Source organism: Salvelinus namaycush, chromosome 16 (genome assembly GCF_016432855.1).
Source record: "Salvelinus namaycush isolate Seneca chromosome 16, SaNama_1.0, whole genome shotgun sequence".
Lineage (NCBI taxonomy): Eukaryota > Metazoa > Chordata > Actinopteri > Salmoniformes > Salmonidae > Salvelinus > Salvelinus namaycush.
The window spans coordinates 46,722,811-46,741,327 of record NC_052322.1 but is presented as its reverse complement, the minus strand read 5'-3'; the positions used below and the strand labels follow the sequence as shown (position 1 = coordinate 46,741,327).

The 18,517-nt window shown below is 48.5% G+C and overlaps 1 protein-coding gene across 12 annotated transcripts in view; it reads right to left on the bottom strand.

The window, feature by feature from the left end:
- Positions 1-343: 343 nt before the first annotated feature.
- Positions 344-18,517, bottom strand: part of LOC120061508 (arginine-glutamic acid dipeptide repeats protein-like) — a 348,162-nt gene continuing 329,988 nt past the window's right edge. For 10 of the 12 annotated variants that reach the window (XM_039011391.1, XM_039011389.1, XM_039011393.1 and 7 more), the window contains 9 exons: positions 17,147-17,346; positions 14,410-14,571; positions 12,415-12,528; positions 10,607-12,069; positions 6,589-6,805; positions 5,034-5,757; positions 4,188-4,358; positions 2,573-2,741; positions 344-1,272 (listed from right to left, as the gene is read on the bottom strand). In XM_039011391.1, coding sequence (XP_038867319.1) covers positions 1,239-1,272; positions 2,573-2,741; positions 4,188-4,358; positions 5,034-5,757; positions 6,589-6,805; positions 10,607-12,069; positions 12,415-12,528; positions 14,410-14,571; positions 17,147-17,346 — 3,254 coding nt within the window. In that variant the 3' untranslated portion in view covers positions 344-1,238. The remainder of the gene's footprint in view (positions 1,273-2,572; positions 2,742-4,187; positions 4,359-5,033; positions 5,758-6,588; positions 6,806-10,606; positions 12,070-12,414; positions 12,529-14,409; positions 14,572-17,146; positions 17,347-18,517) is intronic. The other 2 variants (XM_039011392.1, XM_039011390.1) reach the window with 2 other exon arrangements.

Below are 18,517 nucleotides of genomic sequence, written 5' to 3'. Positions count from 1 at the left end.
GGACAGGAAAGGACAGGCAGGACAGGATAGGACAGGATAGGGCAGGACAGGCAGGACAGGAAAGGACAGGCAGGACAGGATAGGACAGGATAGGGCAGGACAGGATAGGCAGGACAGGGCAGGATAGGCAGGACAGGGCTGGATAGGGCAGGACAGGATAGGACAGGCAGGACAGGACAGGCAGGACAGGACAGGCAGGATAGGCAGGATAGGAAAGGACAGGCAGGACAGGAAAGGACAGGCAGGACAGGAAAGGACAGGCAGGACAGGAAAGGACAGGCAGGACAGGGCTGGATAGGGCAGGACAGGATAGGACAGGCAGGACAGGAAAGGACAGGCAGGACAGGACAGGCAGGGCAGGGCTGGATAGGGCAGGACAGGGCAGGGCTGGATAGGGCAGGACAGGGCAGGGCTGGACAGGGCAGGAGAGGACAGGAGAGGAGAGTATGCTGATCCATAGATGCCTCAGTGACTCCTCTTCAAGTGTCAAATCATTACCTCAACAACACAGTGAGTTCAGGCATTCTGTTAGCCAATAAGGTGCTTGTTAAGGGGTGTATAATTATCGGTGTCTGGAACCATCGTCTGCCCCCCCCCGTTAAAACATGGAATAATGCTTCAGAACACAATAACATATTGGAGGTTTAGAAATGACTTGGTTCCGAGTCCACACCTAGTAACAATAATAATAATTATATGTATATATATATATATGTATGTGTATATATATATAGATATACTATTTACAGACTCAAAAAACGCCATGCTGCAGCTTTTCGTAAAAATTATGAAAACCTCCAACGATGTATTAAAATAAGATAGCACTTTGTTCTGGATCTTTCCGTATAATATCTGCAAGGTTGCTTACTCACTCCTTCGTCTTTATCCGTCGACTAGCACAGTGACAAAGTGTCTGGCGTTTCTACCACCTAAGAAAAACACGTTGTGGGAGTTTTACAGGAGTTTTCATGCAGTCTCGAGGTCGTCGTCGTCGCTATAGTTACACCAAACAAAGTCTTTCTCAATGTTTTTAGGGGGGGAAAAAGAAAAACAGACGCCCCCCAACGGACAGGGAAAGAAAACAGACGATAGAACAACCCTTCTTCTGTGGTTTTTTAAGGAGAATTGTGTTTTTTTGGAGAAGCAGAGGTTGGGTTCCTTTGATTGACTGACTGTTCTGTAACTACTTCCTATGTCCTAGGCAACTTCCTGCGTGTCTCTGCGTCCCCATCGGTCAGTTACAGTTGCTTGTCGCTTTCCTTCTTCAGGCGGCTAAAACACAAAACACAAAACAACAACAAAAAAACACGTTAGCGTCGCCACTCTTCTTTAACTTCACTTGTCCAAGTTAAAAAATAAAACAACAAAAAATGCCCCTGCCAAGGTTTATATGCACACTGATATTCTCACAGGCGCTATATTGTATTACAAGTCGATCACAAGCTGGAGAACCTGGAACAAAGCTGTTGTACAAGCGCGCATTTAAACATTTCATCACCGCAGTATAATCGCTAAGAAACATGTCTATAATTTGCCCAATGCAATCTTAAAAAATGTCAATAGAGACTTGCTCCACAACCCATATAAAACAGTGACTACAATCAGTCTATATATATATATATATATAGACCCGATGGGGTCACATTCTCTGAAAATGCAAAGTGCAGAGTTAGTTAGTTCTTAAGGTAAAACATCACTTGCCATCAGGTTTTTCTGTAAAAGGAGTCCATTTCTGGAACTCGAGATCACTTGAATCGTCTGCATGATCTTACAGAAATCACACAAATGAAAATCTTTTTAAATTAGCAACAAGAATTTATAACCACAGATGAACCATATTATGTTATGTTTAATATTGGTTTTGTAATTTAATGAAGTTATTCTTATTTTTAATCCCATCTAAGGACCGATGCTGTCTAGGTCGGTCTAGGCCCACGTCTGTCAATGTGTTTGTAATGAATGTGTGTGTGTCTGGTTAAGTGTTTTCAAATGTGTCTGTGTTGCTCAGTAGGTGTGTCGTTCAGTAGGCGTGTCGTTCAGGTGGTGTGTCGTTCAGTAGGCGTGTCGTTCAGTAGGCGTGTCGTTCAGTAGGCGTGTCGCTCAGTAGGCGTGTCGCTCAGTAGGCGTGTCGCTCAGTAGGCGTGTCGCTCAGTAGGCGTGTCGCTCAGTAGGCGTGTCGCTCAGTAGGCGTGTCGCTCAGTAGGCGTGTCGCTCAGGTGGTGTGTCGTTCAGGTGGTGTGTCGTTCAGGTGGCGTGTCGTTCAGGTGGCGTGTCGTTCAGGTGGTGTGTCGTTCAGGTGGTGTGTCGTTTAGGTGGTGTGTTGTTCAGGTGGTGTGTTGTTCAGGTGGTGTAGTTCAGGTGGTGTAGTTCAGGTGGTGTGTCGTTCAGGTGGTGTGTCGTTCAGGTGGTGTGTCGTTCAGGTGGTGTGTCGTTCAGGTGGTGTGTCGTTCAGGTGGTGTGTCGTTCAGGTGGCGTGTCGTTCAGGTGGCGTGTCGTTCAGTAGGCGTGTCGTTCAGTAGGCGTGTTGTTCAGTAGGCGTGTTGTTCAGTAGGTGTCTCCGTGTGTCTCTGACCTGTAATAATCCTCTTGTCCAGGAAGTGGGCCACCGTGCATGTGGTGATGTCCGTGCAGCCACTGCTGTTCCATAGCTAGCCGCTGCAGCTCTGCAGACTGGGCATGCATGGCCTGGAGCTGGTGGGCTGCAGACATCTGGGGAGGAATGTCCCGGGGGTACGGAGTACCTGGAGACAGGAAGGCAACAGGATCAGGACAACGGGCTTCACTACGAATAGAGATCCCACTGTGGTAGATAAATCCCTCGTTACACTATAGCGTTGACCCAAAACCTGCTCTGGCTCGGATATTTTCTTTTGACATTGCCCTGTTCCAGCAACTATGATTTGTGTGACCAAGCCAGCTCGGCACAGCTTAGCTTGGCTTGGCTCAGTACGGCACGGCTCAGTACGGCTCGGCTCAGTACGGCTCAGTACGGCTCGGCACGGCACGGCTCGGCACGGCACGGCTCGGCACGGCACGGCTCAGTACGGCTCGGCTCAGCACGGCTCGGCTCAGTACGGCTCGGCTCAGCACGGCTCGGCTCAGTACGGCTCGGCTCGGCACGGCTCGGCTCGGCACGGCTCGGCTCGGCTCGGCACGGCTCGGCTCAGTACGGCTCGGCTCGGCTCAGTACGGCTCGGCTCAGCACGGCTCGGCTCAGTACGGCTCAGTACGGCTCGGCTCAGTACGGCTCGGCTCGGCACGGCTCAGTACGGCTCGGCTCGGCACGGCTCGGCTCGGCACGGCTCGGCTCGGCACGGCTCGGCTCGGCACGGCTCGGCTCGGCTCGGCTCAGTACGGCTCGGCTCAGCACGGCTCAGTACGGCTCGGCTCAGTACGGCTCGGCTCAGCTCGGCTCGGCTCAGCTCGGCTCGGCACGGTACGGCTCGGCTCAGCACGGCTCGGCTCAGTACGGCTCGGCTCAGCACGGCTCGGCTCAGCACGGCTCAGCACGGCTCGGCTCAGCACGGCTCGGCTCAGCACGGCTCGGCTCAGTACGGCTCGGCTCAGCACGGCTCAGTACGGCTCGGCTCAGCACGGCTCAGTACGGCTCGGCTCAGCACGGCTCAGTACGGCTCGGCTCAGCAGGGCTCGGCTCAGCACGGCTCAGCACGGTACGGCTCAGCACGGCTCGGCTCAGCACGGCTCGGCTCAGTACGGCTCGGCTCAGTACGGCTTCGCTCAGCACGGCTCAGTACGGCTTGGCTCGGCACGGCTCAGTACGGCTCGGTACGGCTTGGCTCAGCACGGCTCAGTACGGCTCAGCACGGCTCAGCACGGCTCGGCTCAGTACGGCACGGCTCAGCACGGCTCGGCTCAGTACGGCTCAGCACGGCTCGGTACGGCTTGGCTCAGCACGGCTCAGTACGGCTCAGCACGGCTCAGCACGGCTCGGCTCAGTACGGCACGGCTCAGTACGGCACGGCTCAGTACGGCTCAGCACGGCTCGGCTCAGCACGGCTCGGCTCAGTACGGCTCAGCACGGCTCGGCTCAGTACGGCTCGGCTCAGTACGGCTCGGCTCAGTACGGCTCGGCTCAGCACGGCTCGGCTCAGTACGGCTCGGCTCAGAACGGCTCGGCAGTGTGAAAATAGGTCTGATATTGTCATGTTGTTGGTTGAGGTTCTTACCGAAGACGGGGTGTCGTAGCATCTCATGTTCGTGTGGATTCTGTCCCAGGAGGGAGTTGGGGATTGCGCCGTGCGGGTAAGGGAAGCGGGCAAGGTGGGGGCCTCCTGCCAGGGGGTCTACGAGGGGGTGCCCCCCAGAACCTGGAGGGCACACAAGACATTCACCACCGCCTGCACAGAGTCAGAACACCACATGGTTAGTGTACACTTATACATATAGCTCATCACAATACATCAGACTGATCAATTATTCTAATGTCATCATAAACAATACATCAGACTGATCAATTATTCTAATCTATGTCATCATAAACAATACATCAGACTGATCAATTATTCTAATCTATGTCATCATAAACAATACATCAGACTGATCAATTATTCTAATCTATGTCATCATAAACAATACATCAGACTGATCAATTATTCTAATGTATGTCATCATAAACAATACATCAGACTGATCAATTATTCTAATGTCATTATAAACAATACATCAGACTGATCAATTATTCTAATGTCATTATAAACAATACATCAGACTGATCAATTATTCTAATGTCATTATAAACAATACATCAGACTGATCAACTATTCTAATGTCATTATAAACAATACATCAGACTGATCAATTATTCTAATGTCATTATAAACAGGTAAGAACAGATTATTATCGGTCACTGCATGCTACAGACGTTTGATAGGATTAGAAGAATTGTACCAGAGTTAGTGCCATCAAGGCTGCTAATATAGTAATCGACTAGCTACAGTTAACAAGTTATTTTGAAGACTATTGCAGTATTTGCATCCAGTATTTAGAGTATTGTTTTATGGGATTAGCGTGACCTTGGTGCAGGGAGTCCTGCTGGTGCAGGTGCAGGTGTGAGTGGATGTGGGAGTGCTGGTGGTGATGAGGCGTGATGTTGAACATCTGAAGCCTGGCGATAGGGTCGTTGGCCACCGCCGCCATCCTCTCGGCGTGCAGCCTCTCCGCCGCCAGCCGCTCCGGGTAGCTCATGTCTGGTCTGAGCTGGGGTCCCGCGGCCAACGCCAAACGCTCTCTCTCCAGGGGGTTGAGACCCGGGTGGAAGGAGGCGAAGGGGTGCGGTCCCGCCATGGATTGTAAGGAGATGGCCCCGTGTCGTGCGAAGTGCTCCATGGGGTTAGCCGAGGGGTGCATGCCTTCTAGTTCCGGGGGTTTGTGTTCGAACCCAGGCTTCATCCTCTCTCTCAGCTCCCTCTCCCTCATCTCTCTCTCCCTCATCTCCCGCTCTCGCAGCTCGCGCTCCCGCATGCCCGGGTCGGCGTTGTAGAGGCCAGGCATGTGATAGGCCATCAGGGGGTCGTTGGGGTTGAGGGAGACGAAGAAGGGGTGGTTCCTATTGGTCGGGGACATGACGTGGGGGCGGGCATACTCGCTGAGGGTGCGAAGGGCAGGCGTGTCGGGCCCGATGTAGGGGGGCACCGCGGCGATGGAGGTAGGGGGGCCGTCGAAGGGAGGACGCATGTGGGCGGAGCCACCCATTTGGGGGTCACCCATACGGCCGTCATGACACGAACTTGAGGCTTTCTGGAACAGAGAGAGAGAGAGAGAGAGATATGTGCAGAGGTTACACACACTGGGAGGTTATAACATATTATAAAGAGGGTATAACAAGTTGTTAGAAAGGTATAGGATGTAAGGTGGTTGTAACAGGTTATAATGGGTTGTAAGGTTTACAACCTAATAAAAGGTTGTAAACGTTATCAGGTTATAATAGGTTATAACTCCTTATAACCTCATAACGTTTACCTTTCATAACCACATTATAACCACCTTACAACCTATTATAACCTTTAAGAAGGTTGTAAGGAGCTTATAATAGGTTGTAAAAGGTTATAAACGTTATAAGGAAGTTATAATAGGTTTAAGGTGATTGTAACAGGTTATAAGGAGCTTATAATAGGTTGTAACAGGTTATACGGTGGTAATAAAAGGTTAAACGTTATAAGGAGGTTATAATAGGTTTAAGGTGGTTGTAACAGGTTATAAGGAGGTTATAATAGGTTTAAGGTGGTAATAAAAGGTTATAAACATTATGAGGTTATAATAGGTTTAAGGTGGTTGTAATAGGTTATAAGGAGGTTATAATAGGTTTAAGGTGGTTGTAACAGGTTATAATAGGTTTAAGGTGGTTGTAACAGGTTATAAGGAGGTTATAATAGGTTGTAACAGGTTACAACATTTCAACTCCAGCACCACGACAACAACAACAGTTCTGAAAATGGGGCGTTTCTATGTCATTGGAAAAACGTATCTACCTCCATTTTTTTTACTACAAAACAAAGAAACTCTCAATTTTCACATATGTTGATGTCGGGGTGGTGCTGAGATGGAGACAAACTACACCAAAACACTCACCGCAGCTCTCTCCTGTTCCTTCTCTCTTTCCCGTTCCCTCTCTCGTTCCTTCTCCCTCTCCCTCTCCTTGTCCTCCCGGGCTTTCTGCTCGGCCTCCCTCTTGGCCCGCTCCAGTGCTTCTTCTCTCTTCTTGGCCAGTTTAGAAGCAGCCAGAGGAGTAAAATAGAAGTCTGTCCTAGCACACGTGTTGTAGCCACGGTCCAGGTGCTTGTAGAACCTATTGACAAACAATGGAAAACATGGAAATACACATTAATATATGGTAAGGATGTACAGTTTGGCTGACAATACTTCATGGATATACACGATGTACAGTGCATTCGGAAAGGATTCAGACGTTGACTTTTGCCACATTTTGTTACGTTACAGCCATTTTGTTACGCTACAGCCATTTTGTTACTTTACAGCCATTTTGTTACGTTACAGCCATTTTGTTACGTTACAGCCATTTTGTTACGTTACAGCCATTTTGTTACGTTACAGCCATTTTGTTACGTTACAGCCATTTTGTTACGTTACAGCCATTTTGTTACGTTACAGCCATTTTGTTACGTTACAGCCATTTTGTTACGTTACAGCCTTAGCTCTAAAATTGCTGTAATTGTTTTCTTATTCTACACACAATACCCCATAACGACAAAGCGAAAACAGGTTAAGAATACATTCTGCAAATGTATTAAAAAAAATCACTTTTACATAAGTATTCAGACCCTTTACTCAGTACTTTGTTGAAGCACCTTTGGCAGCGATTACAACCTTGAGTCTTCTTGGGTGTGACGCTACAAGCTTGGCACACCTGTATTTGGGGAGTTTCTCCCATTCTTCTCTGCAGATCCTCTCAACCTCTGTCAGGTTGGATGGGGAGCGTCACTGCACTGCTATTTTCAGGTCTCTCCAGAGATGTTCGTTCGGGTTCAAGTCCGGGCTCTGGCTGGGTCACTCAAGGACATTCAGGAACCACTCTTGCTTTGTCTTGGCTATGTGCTTAGGGTCATTGTCCTGTTGGAAGGTGAACCATCGGCCCAGTCTGAGGTCCTGAGTGCTCCGGAGCAGGTTTTCATCCAGGATCTCTCTGTACTTTGCTCTGTTCATCTTTCCCTTGATCCTGACTAGTCTCCCAGTTCCTGCAACTAAAAAACATCTCATGGTTTGAGAGTCCTTTAGGTGCCTTTTGGCAAACTCCAAGCAGGCTGTCATGTGCCTTTTATTGAGGAGTGGCTTCCGTCTGGCCACCCTACCATAAAGGCCTGATTGGTCGAGTGCTGCAGAGATGGTTGTCCTTCTGGAAGGTTCTCCCATCTCCACAGAGGAACTCTGGAACTCTGTCAGAGTGACCATCCGGTTCTTGGTCACCTCCTTGACCAAGGCCCTTCTCCACCGATTGCTCAGTTTGGCCGGACGGCCAGCTCTAGGAAGAGTCTTGGTGGTTCCAAACTTCTTCCATTTAAGAATGACGGAGGCCTCTGTGTTCTTGGGGACCTTCAATGCTGCAGAAATGTGTTGTTGACCCTTCCCCAGATCTGTGCCTCGACAAAATCCTGTCTCGGAGCTCTACGGACAATTCCCTCGACCTCGTGACTTGTTTTTTTTGCTCTAACATGCACTGTCAACTGTAGGACCTTATATAGACAGGTGTGTGCCTTTCCAAATCATGTCCAATCAAGTTGTAGTAAATTATCAACCGTAGCAAAGTGTCTATTTTATTTTTAATACATTTCCAAATAATTCTAAAAACCCTGTTTTTGCTTTGTCATTATTGTGTGTAGATTGATGAGGGGGAAAAATAATCTAATCAAATTTAGAATAAGGCTGTAACATAACATGTGGATAAAGTCAAGGGGTATGAATACTTTCCAAATGCACTGTATAGTAAGGATGTACAGTTTAGCCAACAATACTTCATGGAAATACACACAAAATCAGGGGTGCCAAACATCTGGCACGTGGGCCGCCCTCCGGACCTCAGTGAAGACCAAATGTGGCCCTTGGCAAAATGAGTTCGACACCCCCTGCACAGCTTGCTAACATCACAGTTCTCATATGGACTTGTATTCATGAAATCATTAATATTCTTCTTGAAAAACTTTTCTTCAAATTTGTAAATCATGATTGAAAAGAAAAACATCAACATAGAAAATGTGATAAATAAATCTAATAGCAAGCTATGCAGAGAATCATTCTTAGAATGACTCAGAATCATATGCATCTTTAGACCACATTGGACGTTATTGGAACAAAAAAACAAACGTCCTTTTTCAGGACTCTCTGTCTTTCAAAGATAATTCGTAAAAATCAAAATAACTTCACAGATCTTCATTGTAAAGGGTTTAAACACTGTTTCCCATGCTTGTTCAAAAACGCACAAAAAGCATATTTCTCTCTAATTACGTTTCTCTGTTACTGAGCATTTCTTCTTTGCCAAGATAATCCATCCACCTGACAGATGTGGCATATCAAGAAGCTGATTAAACAGCATGATCATTACACAGGTGCACTTTGTGCTGGGGACAATAAAAGGCCACTCCAGAATGTGCAGTTTTGCCACAGAAGTCTCAAGTTTTGAGGGAGCGTGCAATTGGCATGCTGACTGCAGGAATGTCCAACGGAGCTGTTTCCAGAGAACTTAATGTTATTTTCTCTACCATAAGCCGCCTCCAACGGTTGTTAGATTTTGGCAGTACATCCAATAGGCCTCACAACCACAGACCCCGTTCCTGCACATCTGGCTTCTTCACCTGTGGGATCGGTCGGTGGGTGCTGAGGAGTACACTATATATACAAAAGTATGTAGACAGCCCTTCAAATTAGTGGATTCGTCTATTTCAGCCACACCCGTTGCTGACAGGTGTATAAAAATCGAGCACACAGCCATGCAATCTCCATAGACAAAAAACAGAAGTAGAATGGCCCGTACTGAAGAGCTCAGTGACTTTCAACGTGGCACCGTCACAGAATGCCACCTTTCCAACAAGTCAGTTCGTCAAATTTCTGCCCTGCTAGAGCTGCCCCAGTCAACTGTAAGTGCTGTTATTGTGAAGTGGAAACGTCTAGGAGCAACAACGACTCAGCCGCGAAGTGGTAGGCCACAAAAGATCACAGGACGGGACCGTCGAGTGCTGAAGTGTGCAGCGGGTAAAAATCATCTGTCCTCGGTTGTAACACTCATTACCGAGTTCCAAACTGTCTCTGGAAGCAACGTCAGCACAAGAACTGTTCGTCGGGAGCTTCATGAAATGGGTTTCCATGGCCGAGCAGCCGCACACAAGCCTAAGATCACCATGCACAATGTCAAGTGTTGGCTGGAGTGGTGTAAAGTTCACCGCCATTGGACTCTGGAGCAGCGGAAACACTGTCTCTGAAGTGAAGAATCACGCTTCACCTTGTGGCAGTCTGACGGACGAATCTGGGTTTGGCGGATGCCAGGAGAAGGCTACCTGCCCTGATGCATAGTGCCAGCTGTAAAGTTTGGTGAAGGAGGAATAACGGTCTGGGCTGTTTATAATGGTTCGGGTCCCTTAGTTCCAGTGAAGGGAAATCTTAACGCTACAACATACAATGACATTCTAGATGATTCTGTGCTTCCAACTTTGCGGCAAAAATTTAGGGAAGGCCCTTTCCTGTTTCAGCATGACAATGCCCCCGTGCACAAAGCGAGGTCCATACAGAATGGTGTGGTCCATACAGTGGTCCATGTGTGTGTGTTCTGACTGTGTGCGTGTGTGTGTGTGTTCTGACAGTGTGCGTGTGTGTTTGTGTTCTGACTGTGTGCGTGTGTTCTGACTGTGTGCGTGTGTGTGTGTTCTGACTGTGTGTGTGTGTGTGTGTGTTCTGACAGTGTGCGTGTGTGTGTGTTCTGACTGTGTGCGTGTGTGTGTGTGTTCTGACTGTGTGCGTGTGTGTGTGTTCTGACTGTGTGCGTGTGTGTGTGTGTTCTGACTGTGTGCGTGTGTGTGTGTGTTCTGACAGTGTGCGTGTGTGTGTGTTCTGACTGTGTGCGTGTGTGTGTGTCAGGGCATACCGTGCTGATTGGCTGGCATGGCTGGGCGTGTTGACGACGGTAGGCTCGGGGGAGGGGCTCCGTGGAGGGGGCGGAGGGCTCTCGGGCTCCTCTGATTCGTCGAGAGGTTCCTCCTTGATGTGTACAGGCGGAACGGCGGAGGCGGTGAGGGGCATGGAGAAGGAGGAGGAGGAGGGAGGCTGGAAGCCTGGTGGTAGAGACGAGGACGAGGGAGGGCAGCCAGCGGAGGAGGGGGGCAGGACAGGGTTGAAGGGGTGAGGAGGGAACGGGGGCTGTTGGGGTGTGTGGGGGTGGGTGGATTGCGATGGTCCGGAGAGAGGTAGAGGAGGGGGAGGGTGGTGCTGGCTGCCTCTCTCTGAAAGGGGGAGGTTCTGGGACTGGGTGAGGACAGGGGGCTGGGCTGGTGGAGGCTGGAGCTGCTGGCCTGGGCCCTGGGGCATGAGCTGAAGGGGAGGAGGGTGGGCCGGGGGAGGGTGGTGGGTGGACAGGGAGGAGAGGGGTTTGAGGGCGGGCGGAGGGGGCAGGTTGGAGGGCATCTGGGGGAAGGGGGGCGCCGAAAGATGTGGAGGCCCGTGTTTGTGGGACTGGGGGTCGCGGTTGGGCATGTGGGGGATGGGGGTGGTGGGAGGGGGCTTGATGTGGGGCATAGACATGGAGGGGGCATGGGGTAGGAGCTGCTCGCGGGGCAGCTGATTGGACGATCCACCCTGGGACAACGATTGGCTGGGGGGCGTGTGGACCCTGTGGGGCGGCTGCTGCAATTGCCCGAGAGGCAGTGGTGAGGGCGGGACCTGAGACTGGGGGCCCAATGGGAAGCCTTGAGGGGGGAGGGAGTGGGGGTGGGGCATGTGGGAGGGGCCAACCTGAAGTGGGTGGGGCATGGATGATGGGTGGGGCTGTGGGCCGTGGAGCGCGCTAGGTAGCGACTGGGTGGAGCCTGGTAGTCCTGGGGGTGGAGCCTGAGACATCCCCTGCAGCGGAGAATGAGGCGAGGGAGAGGGCCGCCTCTGGGGGTGGATGGACGCCCCTGATTGGATGAGAGAGAGGGGGCCGGCCTGTTGGGGCACGGGAGGTGGTAGCTGCAGTGGAAGGGAAGTGGGGGGTGCGGAGGGAGAGGGGGACACCTGGGGGACCAGTGAGGGGGCTGAGGAGGACGTGGGAGGTAATGGTGGGGTGGTGGAGCGACCACCAGAGGTCCCTGGCTGACAGGACTGGATAACCGGAGGGTGCTGTGACTGTCCCTCCCTCTCTCTCTCCCTCCTCTGCAGTAGAAGCAGCTGTTGCTGGGCGGAGGAGTCCGAGTCACTCTCCCCGTCCCGGGGGCTGGGGATGGAGGGCGAAGAGCTGCGGTTGTCCTGGTCAATGTCTTTAGCGTCACTGCTACACTCCTCGTTGACGCTACGCCCGTCGGAGCTCTCGCCCTCTCCTTCGCATTCCGACGGCGAGTCGGACCGACCCAGCTGCTGTGGAACAGAGAATGGAAAGACAGAAGTCGAGGCGTGAATGGTTGTGGTGTACACATCTCATTACAACGGAGGCAAATTGAATATACACGAAGAGAAGAATAAGGCTTGGTATTAGCACTATAATAACAGACCTAGGATCAGTCCCCCACCAGGTCTTATTCATTATGATTTTAAAGGCAAAACTGATCCTAGATCAGGACTACTCTAAAAGTCTTTGTGGATACACCCCCCCCCCCCCCCTCATTTCCATACTACAAGCCCAGAGCTAGACAGACACTATCTCTCAACACATGTAGCTACCCAACAGAAACTCTCTGGTATGAGACGTAGTAGCTAAGTCACCTGGGTCTTGGACTTTTTGGCGATTGTCCTGTTGTCCGTGTCCTCGGTGTCTGAGGCTCCTCCTTTCTCTCGTTGGCGTTTGGCACACTTCATAGGAGACTCCTCCTTGATCTTCTGAAGACAATCAATCAATCAATCAATAATAGCATACTATTACTGTCAATTCCAATCAGTACAGAGTCGAATGAGAGGGAATCATACAGATTCACCTGGTACAGAGTCTAATGAGAGGGAATCAGGCTTTCATACAGAATCACCTGGTACAGAGTCTAATGAGAGGGAATCATACAGATTCACCTGGTACAGAGTCGAATGAGAGGGAATCAGGCTTTCATACAGATTCACCTGGTACAGAGTCTAATGAGAGGGAATCATACAGATTCACCTGGTACAGAGTCTAATGAGAGGGAATCATACAGATTCACCTGGTACAGAGTCTAATGAGAGGGAATCAGGCTTTCATACAGATTCACCTGGTACAGAGTCGAATGAGAGGGAATCATACAGATTCACCTGGTACAGAGTCTAATGAGAGGGAATCATACAGATTCACCTGGTACAGAGTCGAATGAGAGGGAATCATACAGATTCACCTGGTACAGAGTCGAATGAGAGGGAATCAGGCTTTCATACAGATTCACCTGGTACAGAGTCTAATGAGAGGGAATCATACAGATTCACCTGGTACAGAGTCTAATGAGAGGGAATCATACAGATTCACCTGGTACAGAGTCTAATGAGAGGGAATCAGGCTTTCATACAGATTCACCTGGTACAGAGTCGAATGAGAGGGAATCATACAGATTCACCTGGTACAGAGTCGAATGAGAGGGAATCATACAGATTCACCTGGTACAGAGTCGAATGAGAGGGAATCATACAGATTCACCTGGTACAGAGTCTAATGAGAGGGAATCATACAGATTCACCTGGTACAGAGTCGAATGAGAGGGAATCATACAGATTCACCTGGTACAGAGTCTAATGAGAGGGAATCATACAGATTCACCTGGTACAGAGTCTAATGAGAAGGAATCATACAGATTCACCTGGTACAGAGTCGAATGAGAGGGAATCAGGCTTTCATACAGATTCACCTGGTACAGAGTCTAATGAGAGGGAATCATACAGATTCACCTGGTACAGAGTCGAATGAGAGGGAATCAGGCTTTCATACAGATTCACCTGGTACAGAGTCGAATGAGAGGGAATCATACAGATTCACCTGGTACAGAGTCGAATGAGAGGGAATCATACAGATTCACCTGGTACAGAGTCTAATGAGAGGGAATCAGGCTTTCATACAGATTCACCTGGTACAGAGTCTAATGAGAGGGAATCATACAGATTCACCTGGTACAGAGTCTAATGAGAGGGAATCATACAGATTCACCTGGTACAGAGTCTAATGAGAGGGAATCATACAGATTCACCTGGTACAGAGTCTAATGAGAGGGAATCAGGCTTTCATACAGAATCACCTGGTACAGAGTCGAATGAGAGGGAATCATACAGATTCACCTGGTACAGAGTCTAATGAGAGGGAATCATACAGATTCACCTGGTACAGAGTCTAATGAGAGGGAATCAGGCTTTCATACAGATTCACCTGGTACAGAGTCGAATGAGAGGGAATGGCTAAGGACCTAAACACTCATGATCCTGTCCTGTGAGTGATCCTGTCCTGTGAGTGATCCTGCCCTGTGATTGATCCTGCCTTGTGAGTGAACCTGTCCTGTGAGTGATCCTGCCCTGTGATTGATCCTGCCTTGTGAGTGATCCTGTCCTGTGAGTGATCCTGCCCTGTGAGTGATCCTGCCCTGTGAGTGATCCTGTCCTGTGAGTGATCCTGTCCTGTGAGTGATCCTGTCCTGTGAGTGATCCTGTCCTCTCCTGTGATGGATCCTGTCCTGTGAGTGATCCTGTGTGTGTCTGTGTAAACGCTGCATCTGTGTGTGTGTCTGTGTAAACGCTGCATCTGTGTGTGTACTCTACCTTGCTGGGTTTCTTCATGGGGTCTGTCTTGCTGTCAGTGCTGTCTGTGGAGGCTGCGGAGGGGGAGGTACGGCCACTAGACCGGAGGTCCTCATTGGTGGGAGACACTCGTCCATCAGGGCTGGCTGTCTGCTTCTTACGGCCACTACGGAGCGTCGACATCTACACACACGGAGACGAGAGAGAAGCTAGGTTTGTTTTCCACCAAATGGACTTGTTGCAGTGACGACGTCGTGAACAATGTACCTTTTCTCCTCAGTTTTTAATTTACCGAATAAAAAAAAATCTAAAAGTTCAATGTGTTTATCACATTTTCAACTCTACAGATAGTTTTGTCACAAAAATTGTTGAGTTAAATAGCAAATGTGTCTACTCTAGTCTTGGTGCCTGCGCTCTAGCCAACAGCTCTCAGATACAGTACGGGTAGGCTAGTCTACATGATGACATTATTATGGATAAGAGTGAAAATATTTTTTGGGGTCAGTCAAGCATCAATCATCATGTCACTAGAATAAGACCCTCGATATTTATTAGAAAGGAGCATCAAGATCACTGCACTTTCACCCCCCTGTGAAGTTCATCAGAACTTATTTAATCTGTAAACTAATAAACTGTATAGTAGAGGTCGACCGGTTAAATCGGCCCTAATTAATCGATTTCAAGTTTTCATAACAAATCGGTAATCGGCCTTTTTGTACGCCGATCATGGCCGATTACATTGCAATCCACGAGGAGACTGCGTGGCAGGCTGACTACCTGTTACGCGAGTGCAGCAAGGAGCCAAGGTAAGTTGCTAGCTAGCATTAAACGTATCTTATAAAAAACAATCAATCTTCACATAATCACTAGTTAACTACACCTGGTTGATATTACTAGGTTAACTAGCTTGTCCTGCGTTGCATATAATCAATAAGGTGCCTGTTAATTTATCATCGAATCACAGCCTACTTCGCCAAACGGGGGATGATTTAACAAGTGCATTCGCGAAAAAAGCATAATCGTACCTAACCATAAACATCAATGCCTTTCTTAAAATCAATACACAAGTATATATTTTTAAACCTGCATATTTAGTTAATATTGCCTGCTAACATGAATTTCTTTTAACTAGGGAAATTGTGTCACTTCTCTTGCGTTCTGTGCAAGCCATGACCTAAGGCTCGTATTTCTGTGTGTTTATTATATTATAATTAAGTCTATGATTTGATAGAGCAGTCTGTCTGAGCGGTGGTAGGCAGCAGCAGCAGGCTCGTAAACATTCATTCAAACAGCACTTTACTGCGTTTGCCAGCAGCTCTTAGCAATGCTTGAAGCACAGCGCTGTTTATGACTTCAAGCCTATCAACTCCCGGGATTAGGCTGGCAATACTAAAGTGCCTATAAGAACATCCAATAGTTAAAGGTATATGAAATACAAATGGTAGAGAGAGAAATAGTCCTATAATTCCTATAATAACTACAACCTAAAACTTCTTACCTGGGAATATTGAAGACTCATGTTAAAAGGAACCACCAGCTTTCATATGTTCTCATGTTCTGAGTAAGGAACTTAAACGTTAGCTTTCTTACATGGCACATATTGCACTTTTACTTTCTTCTCCAACACTTTGTTTTTGCATTATTTAATCCAAATTGAACATGTTTCATTATTTATTTGAGACTAAATAGATTTATGTATTATATTAAGTTAAAATAAAAGTGTTCATTGTTCATTCAGTATTGTTGTATTTGTCATTATTACAAATATATATACATATCTAAAAATATATATATTTTTTGTTCCTCCAATAATCGGTATCGGCGTTGAAAAATGATAATCGGTCGACCTCTACTGTATACTTTCAAGACGAGTCATAGTGACAAGACCACACGTCATCGCGTGACTCCAAGTTTACTTCGATACGATGGTTATTATATCAATATTGGCGCATAAAGACATTTCCCACATTTATTTTACCGACACAAAAATATCCCACCTTGTCGAACTAACAAATGATCTGTCTGCATTTATAAAACTGTACCTATACTTCCTGTTTCCATCACAGCTGTGGTGATTTTTTTTGTATACAGTATGACTTTACTCGTATAAAAACTATGGATGGAAACATGATTATAGAGAAAGAAAGAGACAACAAGAAATGAGAAAGAGAGAGAGAGAAGAAAGAGCAGAGAGAGAAAGAGAGAGAGAGAAGAAAGAGCACAGAGAGAGAAAGAGAAAGCGAGAGAAGAGAGAGAAGAAAGAGCACAGAGAGAGAAAGAGAAAGAGAGAGAAGAGAGAGAAGAAAGAGCACAGAGAGAGAAAGAGAAAGAGAGAGAAGAGAGAGAGAAGAAAGAGCACAGAGAGAGAAAGAGAAAGCGAGAGAAGAGAGAGAAGAAAGAGCACAGAGAGAGAAAGAGAGAGAAGAGAGAGAGAAGAAAGAGCACAGAGAGCGAGAGAAGAGAGAGAGAAGAAAGAGCACAGAGAGAGAAAGAGAGAGAGAGAGAGAAGAGAGAGAGGAGAAAGAGAGAGAAGAGAGAGAGGAGAAAGAGAGAAGAAAGAGCACAGAGAGAGAAACAGAGAGAGAGAGAAGAGAGAGCACAGAGAGAGAAAGAGAGAGAGGAGAAAGAGAGAGAAGAGAGAGAAGAAAGAGCACAGAGAGAGAAAGAGAGAGAAGAAAGAGCACCGAGAGAGAAAGAGAAAGCGAGAAAAGAGAGAGAGAAGAACGACAGAGAGAAAGCGATAGAGAGGGAGTCGTACCGATCCTCTGTTGCGTCGGGTCTTCATGCTATGCTTGCCGCTGAGTCCATCCTCATCCTCTTTGACGGGTTTGAACATAAACGGGGGCGGGTCCACTGGCTTCTCGATGGGAGGCAGCTCACCGTACTTCTTAAAGTGGATACGACAGTCTGTACACAACAAGATGTTCTCTCTGCCACCGTGGTGCCAGTCCTTAGAGGCTGAGAGAGACAGAGGACTCATAAATATCACTACACACAGGGAGACAGATGACTCATACACACAGCTAGACAGGGAGACAGAGGACTCATACACACAGCTAGACAGGGAGACAGAGGACTCATACACACAGCGAGACAGGGAGACAGAGGACTCATACACACAGCGAGACAGGGAGACAGAGGACTCATACACACAGCTAGAGAGGGAGACAGAGGACTCATACACACAGCTAGAGAGGGAGACAGAGGACTCATACACACAGCGAGACAGGGAGACAGAGGACTCATACACACAGCTAGAGAGGGAGACAGAGGACTCATACACACAGGGAGACAGAGGACTCATACACAGGGAGACAGAGGACTCATACACACAGCTAGAGAGGGAGACAGAGGACTCATACACACAGCGAGACAGGGAGACAGAGGACTCATACACACAGCTAGACAGGGAGACAGAGGACTCATACACACAGCTAGAGAGGGAGACAGAGGACTCATACACACAGCGAGACAGGGAGACAGAGGACTCATACACACAGCTAGAGAGGGAGACAGAGGACTCATACACACAGGGAGACAGAGGACTCATACACAGGGAGACAGGGAGACAGAGGACTCATACACACAGGGAGACAGAGGACTCATACACACAGCTCGACAGGGAGACAGAGGACTCATACACACAGGGAGACGGAGACAGAGGACTCATACACACAGCGAGACAGGGAGACAGAGGACTCATACACACAGGGAGACGGAGACAGAGGACTCATACACACAGCTAGACAGGGAGACAGAGGACTCATACACACAGCGAGACAGGGAGACAGAGGACTCATACACACAGCTAGACAGGGAGACAGAGGACTCATACACACAGGGAGACGGAGACAGAGGACTCATACACACAGCTAGAGAGGGAGACAGAGGACTCATACACACAGGGAGACAGAGGACTCATACACACAGCTAGAGAGGGAGACAGAGGACTCATACACACAGCGAGACAGGGAGACAGAGGACTCATACACACAGCTAGAGAGGGAGACAGAGGACTCATACACACAGCTAGAGAGGGAGACAGAGGACTCATACACACAGGGAGACAGAGGACTCATACACACAGCTAGAGAGGGAGACAGAGGACTCATACACACAGGGAGACGGA